The sequence below is a fragment of the Exophiala aquamarina genome, assembly GCF_000709125.1.
Source record: "Exophiala aquamarina CBS 119918 chromosome Unknown aczIA-supercont1.3, whole genome shotgun sequence".
In the NCBI taxonomy this organism is placed as follows: domain Eukaryota; kingdom Fungi; phylum Ascomycota; class Eurotiomycetes; order Chaetothyriales; family Herpotrichiellaceae; genus Exophiala; species Exophiala aquamarina.
Window position 1 is genome coordinate 2,971,317 of NW_013550585.1, and position 19,287 is coordinate 2,990,603.

Consider the following 19,287-nt stretch of genomic DNA (forward strand, 5'->3'; position numbering starts at 1 on the left):
GAACAAACATCACTCATCGGTCGCTCATTCAGAGGACTTTTACGAGTCGTCCTCGCTGTCACTTAGATCAGCCTCTCGCCACAACACGAACTCGAAGCGTCCATCGAGGTTCGCTCGAATGTACTCTCTTATGATGTCTTGCTCCATCTCGCTTAAATCCCACTCAGGATCCGCAGCCATCAGAGAAAGGTTAAAGCCTCTCTGAGCCTGTGAATCAAGACTTGAGAGAAAGTCAATGATTGCATCCATGGGAAACCGAGTCAGAGCGTATAAATTCAGATTTTTCAGCTTCTTGAGATGTGCAAGAGCTGGGAGAATGTCTGCGGACACTTCACCACCACTAGTCCAGAACTCCTCCAACAGTGGAAGGCCGAGTGCTAAGGAGATGATGTGTTCTTCTGAGAACTCATCCGAGACATCTTTCAGGACTAGCTCGCGTAGATTTGTCAAGTTGCAAAGTCCTTCAACCATGATCTGTAGGTCATCCGGTGTGGTGTCCTCGCCATTCCCTTTGAGAAAGACGGATTCCAAGGATTGTTGCTCCGATAGCGCACTGTGGAATAATTGCGCGCTCGTGTGTCGGACGGTATAACCTTCGAGTGAAAGCGTTGTCAATCTGACAGTTGGTGAGTAAAGCACACGGCTGAGGATTGCTGGTCCGTCAAAGAACTTTTTCAATCTGAGATCGCGCAGCTTACGACAAGAACTTAACCATTCAACAATCTCAATGAAAACATCGTTGTTTACTGCCTCAAGTTGAACTGTTCCAAAGTAATCGTCGAGCTTCAGAGTGTGGATTTCAGTGCAAGCTTTCAAAGCATTTAGGTTCTGTATTGCCTCTCGATTGAGATTGCCCAGATCCAGTTGCTGCAACGATTTGTGATGTCCGAGTGCTTGAAAAGACAGCTTGCCTATTTCGTTCTGGCTGATGATCTCAAAATAGGTAAGAGTATCTGCAGGAAGTTCATTGAGGAAGCAAGCAAACGATTCGTCTGCATCGGGTGATAACCAATCATGAATGGTCAAATTTCGAAACTGGTCACAGTGCTGTGCGATTGATTCTCCGGCTCCATTAGCAAGCGCCTCCCCTTTCCACAAAACCAGTGATTGTAGCTTCGGCGAACGAGATATCCATCTAGGAAGAAACCCGGGGCTAATATGGCCATCGATCTCTTCCAATAAAGTAGTCTTGGCCGTTACTGCATCTCCGATCGCGTTGACAGTAGCCACAACATCTACAACCTGCTTATTAAATTCTTTCTTGGGGAAATAGAAACGCTGCAGAGGACCTGCGAAGAATGCCTTCCTCACAGCACCCATGAATTTTTGGTCCTCAAGCATGAAGGATAGATTACGAAAGTCCAGCGTTCTGATATAGCGGCAATAGGGCTTGTAGCAAGTCTTGTCGTCGAGACTAGAGAGGGTGATTGACCGCCACAGCAAAGTCCACTTGCGAAAGAAGTCAGCTTGCTCGGCAGCTCTTATACTAAAATTGACAGGGCGCTGTTGAATGTCCAGGTATTCTCTTTGCTCGAAAGCTGGTGAATTTTGGTGCAATCTGTAAAAAATCAGGAAGAGTGTCCACTGAAGGTCTTATGACGGTAGGACTTACTGGTACATTGTCCTCAACGCAGGGTCTGCAAATGACTTAGAGCTTCTCGCGCATCTGTAAAGAGAGCCGAAGTCACCGTCACTGCCGAGTTCCTGACAAATGATTGACAAGATTTCTTCGGGCAAGGTGTTGCCCCCATACTGGTCAGCCATGGTAGACAGTACTGGGAAAGCGCGACGGAGACGAATGGCCAGATGCAATGATCATGGGAATTGTGTGTCGCAGATTCGAAAAGGCTTGATGACGGGTAGTGCAAGATACTGATTCATTAAAAGTCTGTTGGTGATAGTCAACAAAGGAGATGTCCTGATACTCACGTGGTTGAACTGTTAATCTTCGAGGATTCTGATGTGTACGGGTGACGTCATCCACTTTACGCGTCTTGAAACTTTCAAGGCCAGAGCGCGTCGCTTTAACGGAACTCGCTGAGGACTCAGCGGGGAACGAATATCATGGGTTTGAGCCTAGTACTCAAAACATCAAATTTTATGATGTCCGAAGCTCAAACTCAGACTTCATGAGACTCCAACATGCCGACTTTCCTATTCACTCTGTTACCTAGTGGCGTTGGTCACTTACATGAACTCCTGAGCTGCTTGGCAAAGTTTGATGAAGATGTCTCCCTAGAAGCAACATCTCAATTTGTGAGTCCAAGCCAGAGGTGCATCTCCAGCAGCTAATACATTCAGCTCCGTTTCTCAAGTTTAAACATATCGAAGACTACCCACGCGGCTTTCATCCTCAATTCAGCTTTCTTCCAGAAATATCATTTCTCAGCCGGTTCAGAGGCCCCAGCAGCCCAGAATCCGCCGCGAGTCTGGACGTGTAAAGTTCAAATTCGAGTGTGTTGCGTACCAGATCCAAACTCGAAGTTTAGCTCACTGAATCTTAGGCCTTGCTGTCTATTTTCAAACGCCGACTTGCAGAATCGCGAGACAAAGACACAGCACTTGAGACGTGTGAATGCGAGCTCCAAGCAAATTCTGATCAGGCTGAATGCCGCCTGATATTCCGGCTCAATTGTAAACAGGGCGTCATCAAGACATATCGACTCTTCTATGAGTCCGGTGAGATTTTACATGCTACCTTCGATCGAGTTGGCTCTACCAACCACTGGACTGTATCATCTCGAACACTCAGAGACGTGGTTGAATATTTCGGCCCGAAGACGGATCAGCTAGATTGGTTCTACCAGGATGGTAAAGTCACTTTTACGAGCTACACGGAGAAAATCCAGAGCGGCAGAGAAATCCTCAAGCAACCAATGCACACTTCGGTTGCTCTTGAGCGGAAAGACTTTGATGGATTTGATGTACAGGAAGGGTTACACATAGGGACTATGGTGAAAGACTTTCGGGCCATTGTCGCACACGCAGAGGCCATGCGTGTTCAAGTTACAGCCAGATATTCGCGTGGCAATCGACCGATGCAGATCAGCTATGAGAGTAATGGCCTAGTTGCGGAGTTCACACTAATGACTAGGGGAACGAGCAATGTCCCGAATACATCACAGGCGAGCACACCCGCACGTGAGATTTCCATGCGTTCAGCATCGCGACCACCCGAGACACTGATAGGCACTGAAGCATCAACCGCTGTTAAAGCCAAGCGGCAAGCAAAATCTGCAGAAATGCCACCACCCGCTCGAACCTCGTTCCATGACACCGCTCAACCGTCACTAACTAAGACGGGCTCGCGGGACGGTGCGCCAGCACCTTCCGCCAGCATAAATCCTGACAGTTTATTCATCCCGGCTGACGATGATGATCAGCAATGGGACGAGCCGAACTTCGAAGAAGAGGCCGATATCGTTACATGGGACAACACGTCTGAGGACGTCTCGGCTTCAAGTTCCGTCCGTAGGATTCGTGATTCAGAATCACATTCGTTTGCACAACTACGGGACCAAGCGCCACTCGTTACGTCTTTCCCACATGAAATTGCGCCAACGCAGCGACTATCGCAAGTTCGAGGGATCTTTGATTGAGGACAATGAAGGCCTCCGGGTGTTGAGGCTCATCCACTTCGCCCGCAAATTAAAAACGTCGTAGCACAGCCGGCGGCGACATTCTTGACAATGATTCCGTCCTTCAAATGAGGAGGAAGAATTTGATTCCAACGGTCGACAACGTTTCCCTTATCGTCGAGTTGCTCGCCACAATTACCATGCTCTCCCCACCCCCAAGCAATCACCTCTCTAGACCAGGTGATTCCAACACAGTGCTCACTCCCAGCCGCAAGGGTACGGAGAGGAGGGAGTTTGTTCGACGCGAGTTGGCCCCGATCGTTCCTGCCGAAACTTCTTACCGAGAATGTTTGTGTCGAGTTGTATGAGTGAATTGAACTCCATCCCGAAACAAGAACGTCATCCTGCTCTAAAGCATTCAAATCGTCCAATTTGAAGGATTTGATGTCGCCCCACACAACAGGCTTTGTGCCAGATGGAATCAATACGGTGTATTCTCGGCCGACCACAACGTTTTCCAGGTTGACCCATCTGCCAACAGTAAGCAGTCTCGGTGTCCACAAGACCTTCTCCTCCCGGACACCATGCCCAAGCTGGCCTTTCCGACAGGCTCCCCAACCAATTACCGACCCATCAGAGGTGATCACGACGACATGAGCCACACAGGCAGCAATGCCGACAATTTGCACACCTCCTTCGACTTCGAATACTTTCTTTGGCATGTGAGACAAATGCACATCAGACCCAAGACCGAGTTCACCTTTAGCGCCAGATCCACACGCGAATATGATTCTCTGGTGGAAGACAAAGAAGGACGCTTCCCACGTCGCCGCGATATCTGTCACTCTCGATTCGCTACCGCCAGAACGACCGCCAACCCCTTCAAGCGCCGAAAAGTCAACTTCCTCAAATTCCACTCTCACATCCTGCTTTCGATGATCAGGCAAGTACCCAAGCCTCCCATCAGCATTCCTTCCCGCTGCAAATACCGTTCCGCTCTCCATCAATACCAAGGTGTGATTCCCACCAGCGACAATCTTCTTCACCTCATCCCCTTCATTAACGTCGCTTCCATCTCCACTGAGCCCGCCGTGCTTATACTTAAAACAACATCTCTCTGCCCTCGCCAGATCGTTCAGGTGACCAACACCCAACTGGCCAGCACCATTCGACCCGAGTGCGTAGACCGGCAACATTTGGATTGTTTTTCGTTGAGCCTCGCAGGATCTGTGGGGTTTTTCGGCAGGAGTGAGGGTATTTGTAGTCTTGTTCGATAGACTGCCAATTGATAATTAATGCATCTAAACCACGATTGATGAGATCATGCTCAAAAATTCGCGACTTGCTCTTGGTCCAGGAATGGGTAAGAACATGTCTGTGGGATATTTGGGCAATAGGAATACACCAGAGAGGCAAATTTTAAGACAAAGCCATCGTAGAAAGATGATAGGAGTGAAGCTGGCAAGCAGCACTGGGAGAGGTGATGAGTTGGAGGATTGGGATGGAGGTGGGTGAGGTCAACGAATCCCATGGCGCCAAGTGATGGATAAGGGCCCGGAACTCACTCCCTTTGGGACCAAGGATCATACCGCGCTGTACCCACCCCTGCTCACGCCTACTCGTAAGTCTTGCCCCTCCCTTGTTAGATGATTGTTGAGATCTCTGTCTCGTGCTACTCTATTCCCTATTCTACTCCATGAAGGAACTTACCAAGGAATTGATACTAGGAGCCCCTTTTCCATGATTTCCGAGTACCCCAAATGCTGACCAATGGCGCTTTCATCGACCGATAGCGCAGGCTTCTGGCCAATGCCGTAGAGATTGGGTATCCACAGTGTGTTAGCGTGTCACGTGCTTGGATAGTTAGTAGGCGCTAATGGAGTCTTCGCGCCATCAGGAGAGCTAGCCCTTCAGGGTTAGCTGCAGTCAAGAACTTTCTTTACGAGTAGTTTACGCCTATCTGGGCGTCCTCAATTTCACAAGGAACCACCCACCCAGTAAAAGCTGCTCAATTCTTCGAAGCTCATCGAAACCAGATTTTCATACAAGCGCGACTGGAAAGTACTTCTCAAGTACTTTTCAGTGACTTCGTAGCCGCGATCCAACGTTCCATTTTCGGCTATGTCGTTGGAAGGGCTTCAGCCTCGTCAGGCTGTCAATATCTTTTCTGCCTCTCTTGCAAATGCTTCCATAGCTTTCATCTGTATTTGTGGTCCAACACTGATCCTCGCCACGCCCAGTTCTCGGAGCTGTGCGACACCCAGTCCATGCGGTTGCATGACCAACATGACATTAAGGCGTCCGTCAAACTCATTGACCATGGTCTGTACCTCCTGTCGACTCACACCTCGTTTCCCGCCCCATACAAATACCGTCGTTGCCCCTGCAGCGATATATTGTTTGCCTCGTAAGAGTACCTCTTCGAGTTTTCCACCCTGAACCAGCACATCACATCGGGCGTTTACCACAAAGTCTGGTATGCCTTTCTTCTTTGCAATTGCTAATGCTCTTCTCACCCGCTCTGCTGCCATTTCCGGGGAGTAGAGCTCCTTCTTCATCTTGTCGCAGTCTTCCAAATTGACTCCTACCACTCCAAGGTCAAGGAGAGCGGTAATTGCCTCTTCAAGACGGTCTCAGTAGCCGTCCTGGATGTCGACCGTCAAAGGTTTGTTGAACTCTTTCGCCACGGAAGCGATGCCTTTGATTGCCAAAAGGTTAGTTTCGAGATCCAAGTCATCGTCTGGGGTGCTATTTGCGCTGGCAACCGAATAGCTCGCCGTTCCAAGAGCCTTTCTGCTAGGCAGCGAGGCAACGGCTCTAGCCGAGAGAACGTCATAGACATTTGCTACAACAAAAGGCTGCCCTGGCTTGTGAAACGATTTTAGAGTCTGAGCGAAGCTATTAAGCGACATGTTCAGGTCAGTGTGAGGTTGGTCCAGTGCGTTTGAGATGATGTTGATCTTTAATGGCTCGCAGGCCGCGGCGAGTCTATAATGTACTAGGAACCGCCCCAGTATGTCGAGGCAGCCAGATCAACATGACCAAGCATTTCTGAAGTGACGTTGAGCGGCCGGGAAATGCTAACTCCTGATTAGATGCTGCGTATCTAACACTTTGTGCCAGCTATGCAATACGAGTCATCTGCCAAGATTGGGATACGAATGGATTTGGCGCTCTGCTACTTTCGGCCTACGGTGCGGACCAGGTTGGTCCATGTCCGCTCCTAAGGGGCCCGTGAGGCCTCTGAGGAGTCTGATCAGGTTAGTGCACAAACGCTACATTCAGCGCCAACTGAATACTTGTGGGAGTCTCTATTGCGCTTGGTGAGTTCTTTGCGTCTTGGGAAGTTACCTTTTGGAAAGTAATGCAAGTATGCAAGTATCATGAACTGATGAAGTGAAGATAATATCTTATTGTTTCGCTAACTCACCGTCGAGGCCATGACAAACCCACGAGATGTGCAATCGACTTGTCTTGGAAATCAGGCCATTCGCCCGCATGATGTTGGCTATAAGAGAACGATGAGGTCCTGAATATTGAAGTCTATCTCACTAATTCCGTCATAAACAATTTTCTATCCACGGCTTGTCATCTGCTTCTCATTCGTCATCACACTGACTCACATTCCCACGCCCTCCAAGATCCAGCTTCAGAATTCAGCCACCATACCCAGCCCCCGTGACCGAATGGCATAACGACACCTACGATGCCATTGATCCAAGACGACCCGATTTATCCCAAGCTGGCAAAACCATCGTCATCACGGGTGCTGGCCAAGGTATTGGACGAGAAGTTGTCTATGCGTTTGCCCAAGCTGGAGCCATCACAATCCATATCCTCGGACGTACTAAACAAAAGTTGGAAGAGACTAGAGACGTCTCCGAAAACTCTCACCACGGTTTGAAGGTTTCTGTCCATGTTGCAGATTTTATAGACTGTTCAGCTGTTGAGTAAGCAGCCAGGGAAATCGGCTCATGGGATGTCCTTGTTGCCAATGTTTGTTATCTCCCAAGCCCAGGTTCCATCCTGAGCAGTGATGCTGATGAATGGTGGAAGACATTCGACGTAAGTTTTCCCTCAGGCCCAAACTTTGAGTCCGCTCGATGTGCGGTTGTGAGATTCCGTAGATCAATATCAAAGGCAGCGATGCTCTCACTCGCTCATTCCTCCCGTACAAGAAAAGCGGCGCCGCGAACATTGCCTACTCCACTGGCCTACTTCCCGTTACTCGCGCAGGAGGAGTTGAGAATTGGCAAGTACTCCGCCGCGTTTAGAGGGTGTATTAGGTTGGTGTCAAGCTCTCATCTCTCTATTCGTTCACATTCTGATGGCCACAGCGCCCTCTTCATTATTTACAAAGTCATGCTAAGCCATACCAACGAGGACGCCGCTGAGGGACGCCGCATCTTACAGTCCATGGAAGACATATCACTCGGTGCCCTCACGTTCTCAAGAGCGTCATACCTTGATCGATGCGAGAATTACCCTCCCGAGGACCTCTCGCCATAACTCCCGTGTGCCCTGTGCCAAGCTGCGGGAATACAATACAGGCTATGGAACAGCACAAGTGACCCAAGTTATAAGCGACATTTTGACCCCCTCGAGGGCATAATGGCTGAATCCAAGAGGAGGCAGGTAGTAGCAAGTGAGTTGATAATTAGATACGTGTGAGTGTGTTATTAATAGTTACTTCGCTGACGCTGCTGCAACAGGTGAACATCTCACAATCATGAAGGACTTTGACCAAGGCTGGCCACCTGTAGCTGTTCCGTTCCAGGGACCTTTTATCAGTGCGCGAAGAGGAGTAAGCTATAAAATAGTTTGAGCGTTAGTCATGTAGAGATGAACCACCCAGGTCAGTTACCCCCGGTCCGTTCTCCTCCGACTCGCATCTATACATCGTACTCAAAGCTCTTTCCAAGCGAGGCTTTGAAGATAAATATCTAAACTCGATGTCCACATGCTCCTCACTCTGTTATGTTTCGTGCGCGAGACTTCCGGACCCAACATCTTGCTCAGGAGGGCACGTCGTCTGCGCAAGCCGACCGGCGATTCTAGGCTTCAGTCGCAGAGCGAGACGACCAGCGCAACGTGACGTCCAACATCCTCTTCTCTGCCCTCGTCAGAATATTAGAAACGACCGAAACATTTGTTATAGAGTTTGAAGGTACGCGAAGAAAGTAATGAGAGTGAATGGATCATTGACATAGGGTGGGCAGGACATACTATGTAGCTATCATACATCGGAACGTGGGAGATAGATACTATTTAGATAGGAAGCCAGTCAAGACAAGATAGATTCCCTAGGCGTTTTCACACCACGTCATTTTGAGTTATCTGCTTGCCATCCTCGGACTAGCAAGGAGTGGAAGGAATGAACCTATAGAGTATACTAATTCACTGCTGACACAACATACGTAAGTCAAGTCGCCCTGATCTATGCCTATGTACGTTGGAAGTCCCAACTTGTAACCATACAGCCAGTTTTGGCTGCTGAACACCGGAAGATGCATTTATGAATCATACCATCATCAAGCCTGCCTGGCTGACCGAAACCTACAAACCTCTCCACCAGGAAGATTGAATAACGTGGAACTGGCCCTTCAGTGGCGTTGTGGCACTTGAGTCGCCCACTAGTACATCGAAGGCACCTTTCTCCATGACCCAAGCATCTCTTCCTTCATCCCAGAAGCTAGCGGCGTATTTCTTTGACATCACAATCTGGGCCTTGGCAGTCTCTCCTGCTTTGACGAACACCTTCGAGAAACCCTTCAGTTCCTTCTTGGGTCGATTGATGCTCGGCTTCTGTTGAGAGACATAGGCCTGGACGACCTGAGCACCATCAACATTGCCAGTATTTGAAACCGAAACAGACATTACGATGTCCACACCATTATCATCAACGGTGAGGGCGCTGAGCTCAAATGTGGTATAGCTTAGACCATGTCCGAATGGGAAGGCAACCTCCTTGTTGGTCTTCTCGTAGAATCTGTAGCCGATATACACGTCTTCACCGTAAATGGCACGGTTTCGTTCAGATTTGTAGTTCAGGAATGCCGGGTTGTCCTCATTCTTGACAGGGAAACTGAGTGGGAGCTTTCCGCTTGGATTAGTATCACCAAATATAACGTCGGCAATTGCATTGCCTGTCTCGTTTCCGCCGTACCATGCTTGGACAATAGAGCGTACATGGTGAACCCACGGTAATGTAACCGGTGTACCAGACTGGAGAACGATAGCTGTATTAGGGTTAGCTGCAACCACGGCTTGAATCAACTCGTCCGTTCCTGGAGGAAGGTCCATGTGTTCTCTGTCGTGTCCTTCAGTCTCCCACTCCGCGTTCAATCCTGCACAGAGCACGACTTGATCAACCTCTTTTGCAAGTTTGACGGCTCTCTCAATCTCGGATTGCAGTTCTGCCTTCCTCTCAAGACCGATCCTTAGCCCCCCTGAGCCAAAGCCAGTAGTACCAGGAGTAGTGAAGGACATCGTGGGAAAGGTGCCGAACTTGGTCAGGATGTTGTAAGTGACACCCTTTTCCAATTTGAGAGTCCCAATCTCTTCTGCAGTTCCAGAACCGAAGAAGGTGTTCCCGGGCCGTTGATTTGTTTCGTTGTCAACAACCACCTCTCCATTGACGTATATCTTGCCACTGCCAGCACAAGCAAGACTAAACTCGTACTCGGCAGTTTCGTCAGGAGTGAAAGTACCATTGAGTTCAAGCCAGTAGAGATACGTCTTCACAAGTGGATGTTTGTAGTCCACGAGCAGGATGTCAGACTTGTTGACAAAAACTTCATCAACTGCCTTGCGGCTAGTGACAGATGGCGGCTCAATGAAGACCTTCATAGTGAGACCAATTTGGTTGTCTTTGGTCTTGGTCACTCTTGACATCAAGGGGACTGACTTCCAGGCAGGGGCGCCTAATTCGTATTGGGCTCCGGGCACTTTTGACCGGACTCCTTCTAGCGGACTGACGGCATAGTATGGTTGAAGCGAGGCGGAGCCCCCGCCACAGAATGAAGCGTACGCAGCGTTGGGTCCAATCACAGCAGTTGTTTTGTCCCTCTTGAACGGTAGCACATTGCCCTCGTTTTTCAAAAGCACCAGGCCGTTGGAAGAAAGGGCTCGTAGAGCTGCAGCAGTTTCAGGGCTGTCAATTGTAGTTTCTTCCGCATTCTCTGGTATTCCTAGAGGCTGTACCTTCTTGACCAGCTTGAGAACCTCACGAACTCTCGTATCGACCTCGTGGAGGCTAAGCTTACCGCAGCCAAGGGCTTGGTTAACGAGCTTGGCTCGGATGTATGATGGTCCAGGCATCTCCAGGTCAAGCCCTGCCTTGATTGCTTCGGTGGTGGAATAGGTACCAAACCTGTCCGCGATTAGTTGCTGTTGTTCTGCGGGGGGCTTTGAATGTAGCATACCAATCACTCATGACTAATCCATCGAATCCCCACTCCTTGCGTAGAATGTCATTAATCAGTCGAGGATTCTCACTCGCATGCACACCATTGACTTTGTTGTATGCAGTCATGTAGCAGTCAGGTCTTGAATCCTTCTCGGCAATCATGAATGGCATCAGATAGATCTCGCGGAGAGCACGTTCCGTCAGAATGCTGTCTACACTCTGTCTTTGATCTTCTTGATCATTGCAGACGTAGTGCTTGATGGTGGCAGCAACACCGGTTGATTGGATTCCGTTGATTGTTGCAGCACTCATGGCTCCAGCAAGGTAAGGGTCTTCACTGAAACTCTCGAAACCGCGACCACCTAATGGTGATCTCTGCATGTTTGTGGTCGGACCGAGAATTACCGATGCACCCTTCGCTATAGCCTCATCACCTTGCAATGTGCCACCCCTCTTGACAAGGGCAGTATCCCAGGTGGCAGCAAGTCCAGTTCCTTTTGCAAAATCAGTAACAGTATTGTGGCTAGAAGAGAATCAACCCACCACATGGGAGACAAGCAGCGGGAACTCCATTGAAGAAGCGGGTGCCACGAACGCCATTGGGCCCATCTGATAGTCGGATGGAAGGGATGCCCAGCCGGTGGACTGGGGCGGTATGCCAGAAGTCAATTCCAGACAGTAGAGCGACTTTCTCGGAGATGTCTAGTTGTGAAAGAACATCTTCAACATCAAACGGGCTCTGAACAGGCATAGAACCCATGCTGGGCAATGTAGTACCCTCGGGGTCAACGATAGTAGAGAAGGCGGGAGCAAGGGAGGAAAGACACAAGGGAAGAAAAGGCTGACGGTATGCGGGCAGAGAGCAGTTTTAAAGAAGATTAGAATGCAAACCAATACAAGCTGAACCTACACTGTACCGACACCTACGGGTAGCTAGACAGCCGAGTCGTATTCGCCATGAGGCAGTGGATGAACAGCCAGTGGATTGTGGTGGATATGAATGAACTCTGGTGGTGGGAGAACTTCGGAGGCCCACTGTCGCTGTGAGAGGGAAACAAACGTTTGATGGTTTGATGGAAAGAGCGATGGTGAGTCCACGGCCATGGCGTGGCACCCACATGGATTGACGCCGCTCAACCGGCAGTCACAACCGCGCTCTCGGGGAAGGGCCCCTCCGAAACAAGTGCAAGTGCAACCGCGATGTCTGGTACATACCGTGATACCAAGAAGGCCCTCCCTCCGTACATCTGTCTGTAGTACTCGCACACAATCGACTTAACAATCATCGGCCACCAGCCTGCAGTCATCATCATGACAAACATCGCCGGCATGCCAATACACCAACGAAGCACTTACAATCCTGTTGCCGACTCCTCTCCAGGGCACTGGCATGACGAGCCCACAGACTGACTCTAGGTGGTGGCCAAGGTCGACCGGGAAGCGCCTGCATCACCTCAGGGTGGTCAGGACAGGAGAGGATCGACTCAGGTACCCCCCAGCGAAACCTAGCAAGCCAGTGACACACGCGGATTCTCGGAGACCCAGCAAAGACCCCAGGGACAATCGGACAACGACATTGATGGGGAGCTCGCAGAAACAGGTGAAGTGGTGAGACGAGTTTAGGCAGAATTGCTTCAATGGTGGCGATTGGCACAAAAGGATAAACTTCGGAGATGCTAAAAGGCGAAGGACCGATTAAGCCAAATTAGTGACTGATTATTATCAGGCCCTTGAACAACCCACACCCCCAGAGCCTCAGTCACCTTTATCATTCGGCCCTCTTTTTTAAGCCCCCACCTCGAAAGGCGATCGCGGCATCAGCACCGAGTCACCGACTGATTCGTTTCCATGCCCAGCCCGAAACCTCTCAAGGGCTGTCCGGCACTCGTGTCCTACATTAGCACTAAAACATATCCTGGTTGGCGGTATGATAATGCCAGCCTAACCCACAAATCCTGGAGACTGGCTCTACGGAATACGTCGACACCTTGGATCTTGCACAGATAACATCCATTCCCCACACTCATGCCTTGATCTGGCCTTTGCGACCTTCATACCCCACCAAGTGTGGAGGGGTCGGTCTTTGGAGAGGAGGCGCAGGGCGACAGTGGCCATGTACACCGTCCCGCCGTTTCGCATTTGGAGATCGAGAAACCCTGGTCTCTCATGCAACAGCATGTCTAGGCAGCTCTCCAAAGAGAAGTCCTCTTGTTGAAAACCTCGAAATATACGTTCAAACTATGTGCTCTATCCTATACTTATGCCATACCATCCGGTCGCTTGAATGGGCGAACACGGCTTGAAGCTGAAAGGCCGAAATACCGTCATTTCTGTAGCATCCACTACCTTCCAGGTAAACCCTCTCACCGTCATCTCATCATCAAACTCTGGCCGTTCACGGCAAAGCCACATACACTGCGATAGGGCAGTGATCTGTTCCTCCAGAGGAGTGTGATGCTGCATTAATCTTTCAAACAGCATGCCCCAGTGTCAGTGACAGCCGCCCCCTTGTACAGCTCCGAGCTTTTCTCACCCTCCAAACACTCAACAACCTCATGATTAAGAACTCACCCTGTCCATGCAGATAGACCAGCTGTAGGAGGCATTGACAAAGATCTTCCCCGCGGGAAATGACTCCGTTGAAGACGAGACGGGCCATCTCTTGCATTCTGGGGCTTCTTCGACAACGTTGCCGCTAGTTTTCGGACGACCGAGCAGATTCGCGGCTGATTGCTCCTGGCACTCGAGAGTGGTGTGGTCCTGCTCCTTTACAACTCCAGCAACCGCGTAGTAGGGTTCTGCATGATACCGAGCTCGATGCAATCGCCGTTCAACAGCATGAACACGTGGCCCTTGCCCCTGGCCCTCATGCTTCGCTGTGGTCTGGATGCGATCTCATGACCTCCCATCCTACGTGCCGAGTACGACATGGTCACGTCAGCGGTGACAGGAGCAGGATCAAGAGCGGGAGCAGGAGGAGTAGTAGGACTAGGAGCAATGATGTCCGTGTCGAATCGGGTAGAACATTTTCCGGAAAACGCCCAGAAGGCAGGATTCAAACCAGGGGTCCCACCAGACGTCGATAAGATCGTCGTTTGCTGACGTTAGTATGGACCGCCATCGCCATGTCTTCGTACCATGCTGTGTAGCCTTATCAGAAGAGGGATAAGCTTCCAAGCTCAGATATTTCCACGGCAATCAGTTATGCGTAGTGTAGTGGCTTCCCGTATGTACTAGCAGAGTGGGTGTTTGAGCAATGGAGATCGGAAAGATGCAGCTCCACTCATCAATCCGCACCGAGATACATACATACATAAGCCTGAGGAACCGAGGACCATATGTCGGTATGTAAGTAAGGAGCCCACGCCCTCGTACACGGCCAAGCGCTCGTCGTCGCTATCCGTCGGCGACAAAAGCGATGATAGGCAGCAGGATCCTCCCTATGCCAATACTGATGCAGTATGAGGAAGGAAAACACTCATACATACCATCATAATCTTCCGGTGGAGATACCGCCGGCCCTCAGCAGGAAGTGGTTGCTCCCTTTGGAGTGCCTTCTGGGCCCAGTGGCATATCAAGCCCAAGCTTGCTCACCCCGTCATCCCAATGGAGTTCCATCCTTAAACCCTCACAGGACGTGCAGGAAGCTCACGGCGGGATCCCGATAGAATACGTGCAGACGGGGAGTTGGGGAGATGGGCACCGGTGACCATACCCGACATGTCAACGCTCTGTAGACGCACTTGCATTGCGCAGGGCGCCACATCCGAAAGCTATCTTTTGATTGCTTTGACATCATGTTCGTTTTTCGGCGTGCACGCCCAAGACAAATTTTCAATGCAGCTATCTCTCACTATACAGATATCTCTAGTAAAGTAGGTAGATCACGGGTTAGTCTGGGCACGCAGGCTTGTTCTATTTTTAATGTCGATACGAAGTACAAGCGGTTTCGTTTGGACAAGAGCCAGTGCTTCAGTCCTGCCAAACCTAGGTATGCAGCGCACTTGGACGGCTTCGAGGAGGTTCTGGTCTTGTATAGTATCTGTGTCCCACCTATATTGCTGGCACACATAGTTGATCCTCCAGTAATGGTACGAACACTGGTGAATGCAGGTCTAGCTAGGTCAAGTTTTCAGGAGTCGCCATCGTGTTCTTCTTCACTTCGTCAAAGCTCTCGCTGCGTCCGAGGGGTCCAGTCTCATAATATGTAGCCATCATGGAACCTTGAGAGATTGGGGGTGGCCAGACTGATTGATAGAGATGTTGGCCCGGGGCTGGTCCTTTTTGTGTGTACAAATCCGTTCGTCGCCGTGGCGTTTGCCGGTCAGGGCGGAAGGGCAAAGTCGCTGCGCAGTTGAGATGCCATTGTCCCGAGCGCGAGTAAAGAGCACTGGTTCTCATCTTTTCTCTCTCGGGGACTCGGTTTCTTCAAGTTGTATTCCTCACAGGACTTTACCCTCGAGCATGCCACTTCCGCGGGACGAGAAGATGCCCATGATTCCGAACCCGACGTAAAACAACGCAAGAGGATAAGCGACCAAACCCCTCATCCCCTTCATCCGGCCCACACTAACAAACAACCCGGAGCTGCTAAAAGTGCACCATCCGACAGCACACGCCGTAGTAACGTACCCAACCGCAGTGTCCATTGGCAATGCGACGCCGAAAAGCGCGGTGAAGACCAGCGGGAGAAAACAATACCCGAGAACACTCGCGCTCCGGGAATAGGTCAATGTGCTCGAGAAATGTCCGCCGGCACGGGAAGTGCCGCCATCGCCGTGGTCTCTCTGTGCCTGGGCCATCTGGTCGGAGTCGTTGGGGTCGACGGGAGGTGTCATGAGAGCAAACATCCAGTGGAGAGCTATGGACCCGAACAAGGCGATGCCGTAGATGTATCCGTAGAAGAACTTGCCCGACAGGGCCAGAAAGGTGCCGTAGAGGACGAGGAAGAGGAGGCCGCCGTAGAGATCGCTATCGTCCATGATGTGTGGTGAAGGTCTCGTCCACGGGTTCAACACGGCGATGGTCTAGAGGAGGGTTGATTTGGGTCAATGTGATTTCTCGCGAGCGATTTCTGGCATGCCAGGTGGTGTGAGCATGCTTACCTTGGTTTTGATGTGGCCGAAATTGACGCCCAACTCTTCCATCAATCCAGGCTCGCCATCATAGCCCTCGGTGCCAAACGCAGCCAGCCAGCCAGTCCGCAAGCCTCCAGACTCTCCCATCCGCCCGCTCACTCCCTGCATGCCCGGGACAGCGCCAAACGCCGCCGACGAGCCTGCGCCATATCCCGCATACGCAGGAGCGGTGCTTCCTGAGCCGTACCCGCCATATGAAGCCTGTGACGGCGTCGTGTGGCCCGAAACATTCGAATATGTTGATGGATAGAACTGGAGGTTCGATGCGCCGCCGCCGCCACCTCCTCCACCGGGATTTTGACCGTAGCCTTGGTTGTAGTAGGACATGATGTTTGAGGGGCCGCCTGGGCCGGAGGGACGGAGATGTGTGCTCGCTAGATGGTCGGAAGAATGAAAGACGTGGGTGCTGATCAGAGAGGTTGGGAAGACGCGGTGCTCACTCTGGTTAATGTCAGTAAGCAGCAAGTTTGGTTGCGTCTTCGATGGGTGTTGGAATTTCGGAGGTGCAGTGGGTAACTTGGTTGTTATTTCTTTGTACGTCGATGATATTGTGCTGAGAAAATCCCCGAGTGCCAGTGAGGGACACAGTTGTTCCCCAAACTTGAACTCCAAATGATACTAATTAGTTAGTACGGAGTAGTAATATTACTGTATAGTATGTAATTATTATGATGATCACCGCCTTTCCTTTCGAATATGGCCAGACTGGCATCAGCAACCGATATTAGGTAGCCGACCAACACCGCCTCACAAACGAAAAAGCCACGTTGACTCAGGTTGAGTATTATGTACATTTTGGGATTCTACGTCATTACTACAAAAAATTGATGCCAATTCCGAACGACACTCCTTTTCTGGCCTCTTCATGTTTCCGAACAACGAGAGGTAGAGAGAAATTGAGCTCGAAGCGTGCCACAGGATGTGCATAGACCAGTCCCACACCCGCTGATAGACTCGGAAGACCATTTCCAAGTTCTGTCACTGCATTCGACACCCCTTGTCTGACTTCGTCGCTTGTGAGCCCGCCCTCTTTATCCGGATTGCGAATTGCTAGTAATCTGCCACCATTCACAAAAGCCTGGAAACGGAGAGGTTTGTCTTTGCCTACTTTGGGGAGAGGAATCAGGATATTGGCACTGCCTGCCGCATAGACATCGCCTCCAACCGCGTCTTGTCCATCGTGAGGCCCTAGGCCAGATAATCGAAACCCACGAACGTCTGTCGGTCCTCCTAGTTGAAATCGATCGTTGATTCGCGACAACTCAGGGTCTGCATTTGACCCTAGTGCCAGTGGGTATAGAATACCAGCACGAAGGCCAGTTGTAAAGCTGATTCCACTGTCGCCTTTGACAAATGGAATAGGGATCGGGAGGGCCGTCTGTGTTTCCGCTTCCGTTTTCCAGAATGCAACATCCCCACGCAGAGGCCCCCAACCCGCTAATTCAGATACTGTTTTGGCGTAATAGCCTCGGGTGGGCAATAGAGGGCTGTCTCTTCGATCTCTCGTCCACGTATGAGATATGCTGCTTTTGACCGAATCTCCAGCTTCGTTCTTCACAGTGGGCGAAGCGTTCTGTGCAAGCCCCGTGACTTGCCGCCAAAAGCCATTGTATCCCACCTCATGAAGCGAGCCACCTGCAGTGAGCCACCGGAGTTTCGTCCAACCGCCCTTGAGGATCTCTTCATGGCTAGCAAACACCTTTTGGGTGGAACTCTGAACACCTCCAATTTGGAAACGGAAATCCGGGTCGCTGAGAACAGGTGTATCAATTGTTGCTGAATAGGAAGATCGCGTTCGTGTTCCCACTGATGCGTTGACATCGAGAGTTTCTGCTCCGCCCAATACATTCCTCCACTGCAGGTTTGCGTAAGCCGAGCCTTCGGCATTGCCCAAATCGGTGCCGGTCTTTGCGAATAAACGACTACGCTCTTTTACAGAGTAGTAGACCGCGACATCTGTCGGGGTGGTGGAGGGATCTGTTTGAGAGGGTTTGTCGAGGAAAACCGAGATGGGTTCGTGGTAAATCCCTATGAGTATATCAGAACAAAGCCACTAGGTATTGCGCAATGCCGATTACCGAATCTTCTAAGCTTGTCAGCGGTTTTTGAGATTTCACGGATAAGTTCGGACTGGGTATACGGGCGGTCGCGGTTGGCACTCAATAACGGATTGACAAGGCGATGGAGAAAACCGCGGCGAGTGTTGGGGGCCCCGAGGACAGTGACAGAGGAAACAGTAGTAGGTAAGGTAGAGTTCTGATCGATCAGCTCAGCAAGCCTTAACTGACTGAGTTGGAAGGTCTGGTGCCGTTTATCATTGAGCAACTGCTGGCGCCGTTCAAGCTCTTGAGGATCGGCATTCTTGAGTAGATTGAAGATTGTGTCCTCGGACGCAGAGGCCGAGGTGGCCATGAGGCCTGATTGGGCGCAGGAGGAGTTGACGGCCAGAAAGTCGTGGAGAATGAAGCTCTTGAAGGTCGTGGATTTGAGTTGTTGAAAAACGGATTTGCTACCAACCTTGGAAGTTGGCGACTACAGCTGGCTGGCCGCATGCCCGCGGCCAAGGAAGCTGAAATGCCAAGGCTTGCGCCTAATGTTCGAAGTTCCAGCCTCGCTCTGGGGTCCGCTGGAAGCACGAAGGGCCACGAGACGCCTAGGGCCTGTGTACTCGTATGTAAGGCTGATCGGGCGCTTAGGAATCGACTATTCGTACTAAACTACTAGAATAGTCATGCTGCTCAATTATGGCCTTTGCCTGTAATCTCCGCCCACCTCGGCATCGGCCTTCGTCTACTGTAAGTTGGCCCCGCTTACTAGTACATAGTTCCTCGTCCTACTAAAGTGCCTCGTAGGCAGTCCGTATAATAGCCGACAAATGCCACGGTATCCCGTTGCTACCCCCGGAAAGACTCCGTTTTGTCACGTGGCTCAGGCCTAATGCTGGCACTATGGGTGCTACTCGTGTGCTCCCCAGGCCTGTTAGTTACCTACGGTTTCCACTGAATGTTATTATTGACTGCCTGTCGATTCCAACATCACCACCGGATGCCGCCACCAGCACTCTCGTAACCTTCATCTTTTACCTTCACCTCCACATCTCCAGACACCACCTGCAACAACTCGACTGGAAGAAATAAGGAGATTTCATCCCCAGATCATCCTC

The 19,287-nt window shown here is 50.7% G+C and overlaps 9 protein-coding genes across 9 annotated transcripts; 2 read left to right on the forward strand and 7 right to left on the reverse strand.

Annotated features, from left to right (window-relative positions):
- Positions 1-39: 39 nt before the first annotated feature.
- Positions 40-1,764, reverse strand: A1O9_04645 (uncharacterized protein; the record flags this gene model as incomplete). Its single annotated transcript, XM_013406933.1, has 2 exons — positions 40-1,558; positions 1,613-1,764. 2 exons carry the CDS (start codon positions 1,762-1,764, stop codon positions 40-42), a joined length of 1,671 nt encoding a protein of 556 aa, XP_013262387.1.
- A 378-nt stretch (positions 1,765-2,142) lies between these two features.
- Positions 2,143-3,599, forward strand: A1O9_04646 (uncharacterized protein; the record flags this gene model as incomplete). The annotated part of the gene is made up of 3 exons (XM_013406934.1): positions 2,143-2,256; positions 2,302-2,454; positions 2,505-3,599. 3 exons carry the CDS (start codon positions 2,143-2,145, stop codon positions 3,597-3,599), a joined length of 1,362 nt encoding a protein of 453 aa, XP_013262388.1.
- Positions 3,600-3,628: 29 nt separating this feature from the next.
- A1O9_04647 (uncharacterized protein) lies at positions 3,629-4,774 on the reverse strand (the record flags this gene model as incomplete). Its single annotated transcript, XM_013406935.1, has 1 exon — positions 3,629-4,774. The coding sequence occupies one exon, from the start codon at positions 4,772-4,774 to the stop codon at positions 3,629-3,631; it is 1,146 nt and encodes a 381-aa protein (XP_013262389.1).
- A 951-nt stretch (positions 4,775-5,725) lies between these two features.
- Positions 5,726-6,136, reverse strand: A1O9_04648 (uncharacterized protein; the record flags this gene model as incomplete). Its single annotated transcript, XM_013406936.1, has 1 exon — positions 5,726-6,136. One exon carries the CDS (start codon positions 6,134-6,136, stop codon positions 5,726-5,728), a length of 411 nt encoding a protein of 136 aa, XP_013262390.1.
- A 75-nt stretch (positions 6,137-6,211) lies between these two features.
- A1O9_04649 (uncharacterized protein) lies at positions 6,212-6,490 on the reverse strand (the record flags this gene model as incomplete). Its single annotated transcript, XM_013406937.1, has 1 exon — positions 6,212-6,490. One exon carries the CDS (start codon positions 6,488-6,490, stop codon positions 6,212-6,214), a length of 279 nt encoding a protein of 92 aa, XP_013262391.1.
- A 794-nt stretch (positions 6,491-7,284) lies between these two features.
- A1O9_04650 (uncharacterized protein) lies at positions 7,285-7,482 on the forward strand (the record flags this gene model as incomplete). Its single annotated transcript, XM_013406938.1, has 1 exon — positions 7,285-7,482. One exon carries the CDS (start codon positions 7,285-7,287, stop codon positions 7,480-7,482), a length of 198 nt encoding a protein of 65 aa, XP_013262392.1.
- A 1,652-nt stretch (positions 7,483-9,134) lies between these two features.
- A1O9_04651 (beta-glucosidase) lies at positions 9,135-11,746 on the reverse strand (the record flags this gene model as incomplete). Its single annotated transcript, XM_013406939.1, has 3 exons — positions 9,135-10,950; positions 11,003-11,480; positions 11,530-11,746. 3 exons carry the CDS (start codon positions 11,744-11,746, stop codon positions 9,135-9,137), a joined length of 2,511 nt encoding a protein of 836 aa, XP_013262393.1.
- A 3,682-nt stretch (positions 11,747-15,428) lies between these two features.
- A1O9_04652 (uncharacterized protein) lies at positions 15,429-16,451 on the reverse strand (the record flags this gene model as incomplete). The annotated part of the gene is made up of 2 exons (XM_013406940.1): positions 15,429-16,013; positions 16,092-16,451. 2 exons carry the CDS (start codon positions 16,449-16,451, stop codon positions 15,429-15,431), a joined length of 945 nt encoding a protein of 314 aa, XP_013262394.1.
- Positions 16,452-16,938: 487 nt separating this feature from the next.
- On the reverse strand, positions 16,939-18,536 carry A1O9_04653 (uncharacterized protein; the record flags this gene model as incomplete). The annotated part of the gene is made up of 2 exons (XM_013406941.1): positions 16,939-18,152; positions 18,203-18,536. 2 exons carry the CDS (start codon positions 18,534-18,536, stop codon positions 16,939-16,941), a joined length of 1,548 nt encoding a protein of 515 aa, XP_013262395.1.
- Positions 18,537-19,287: the final 751 nt, after the last annotated feature.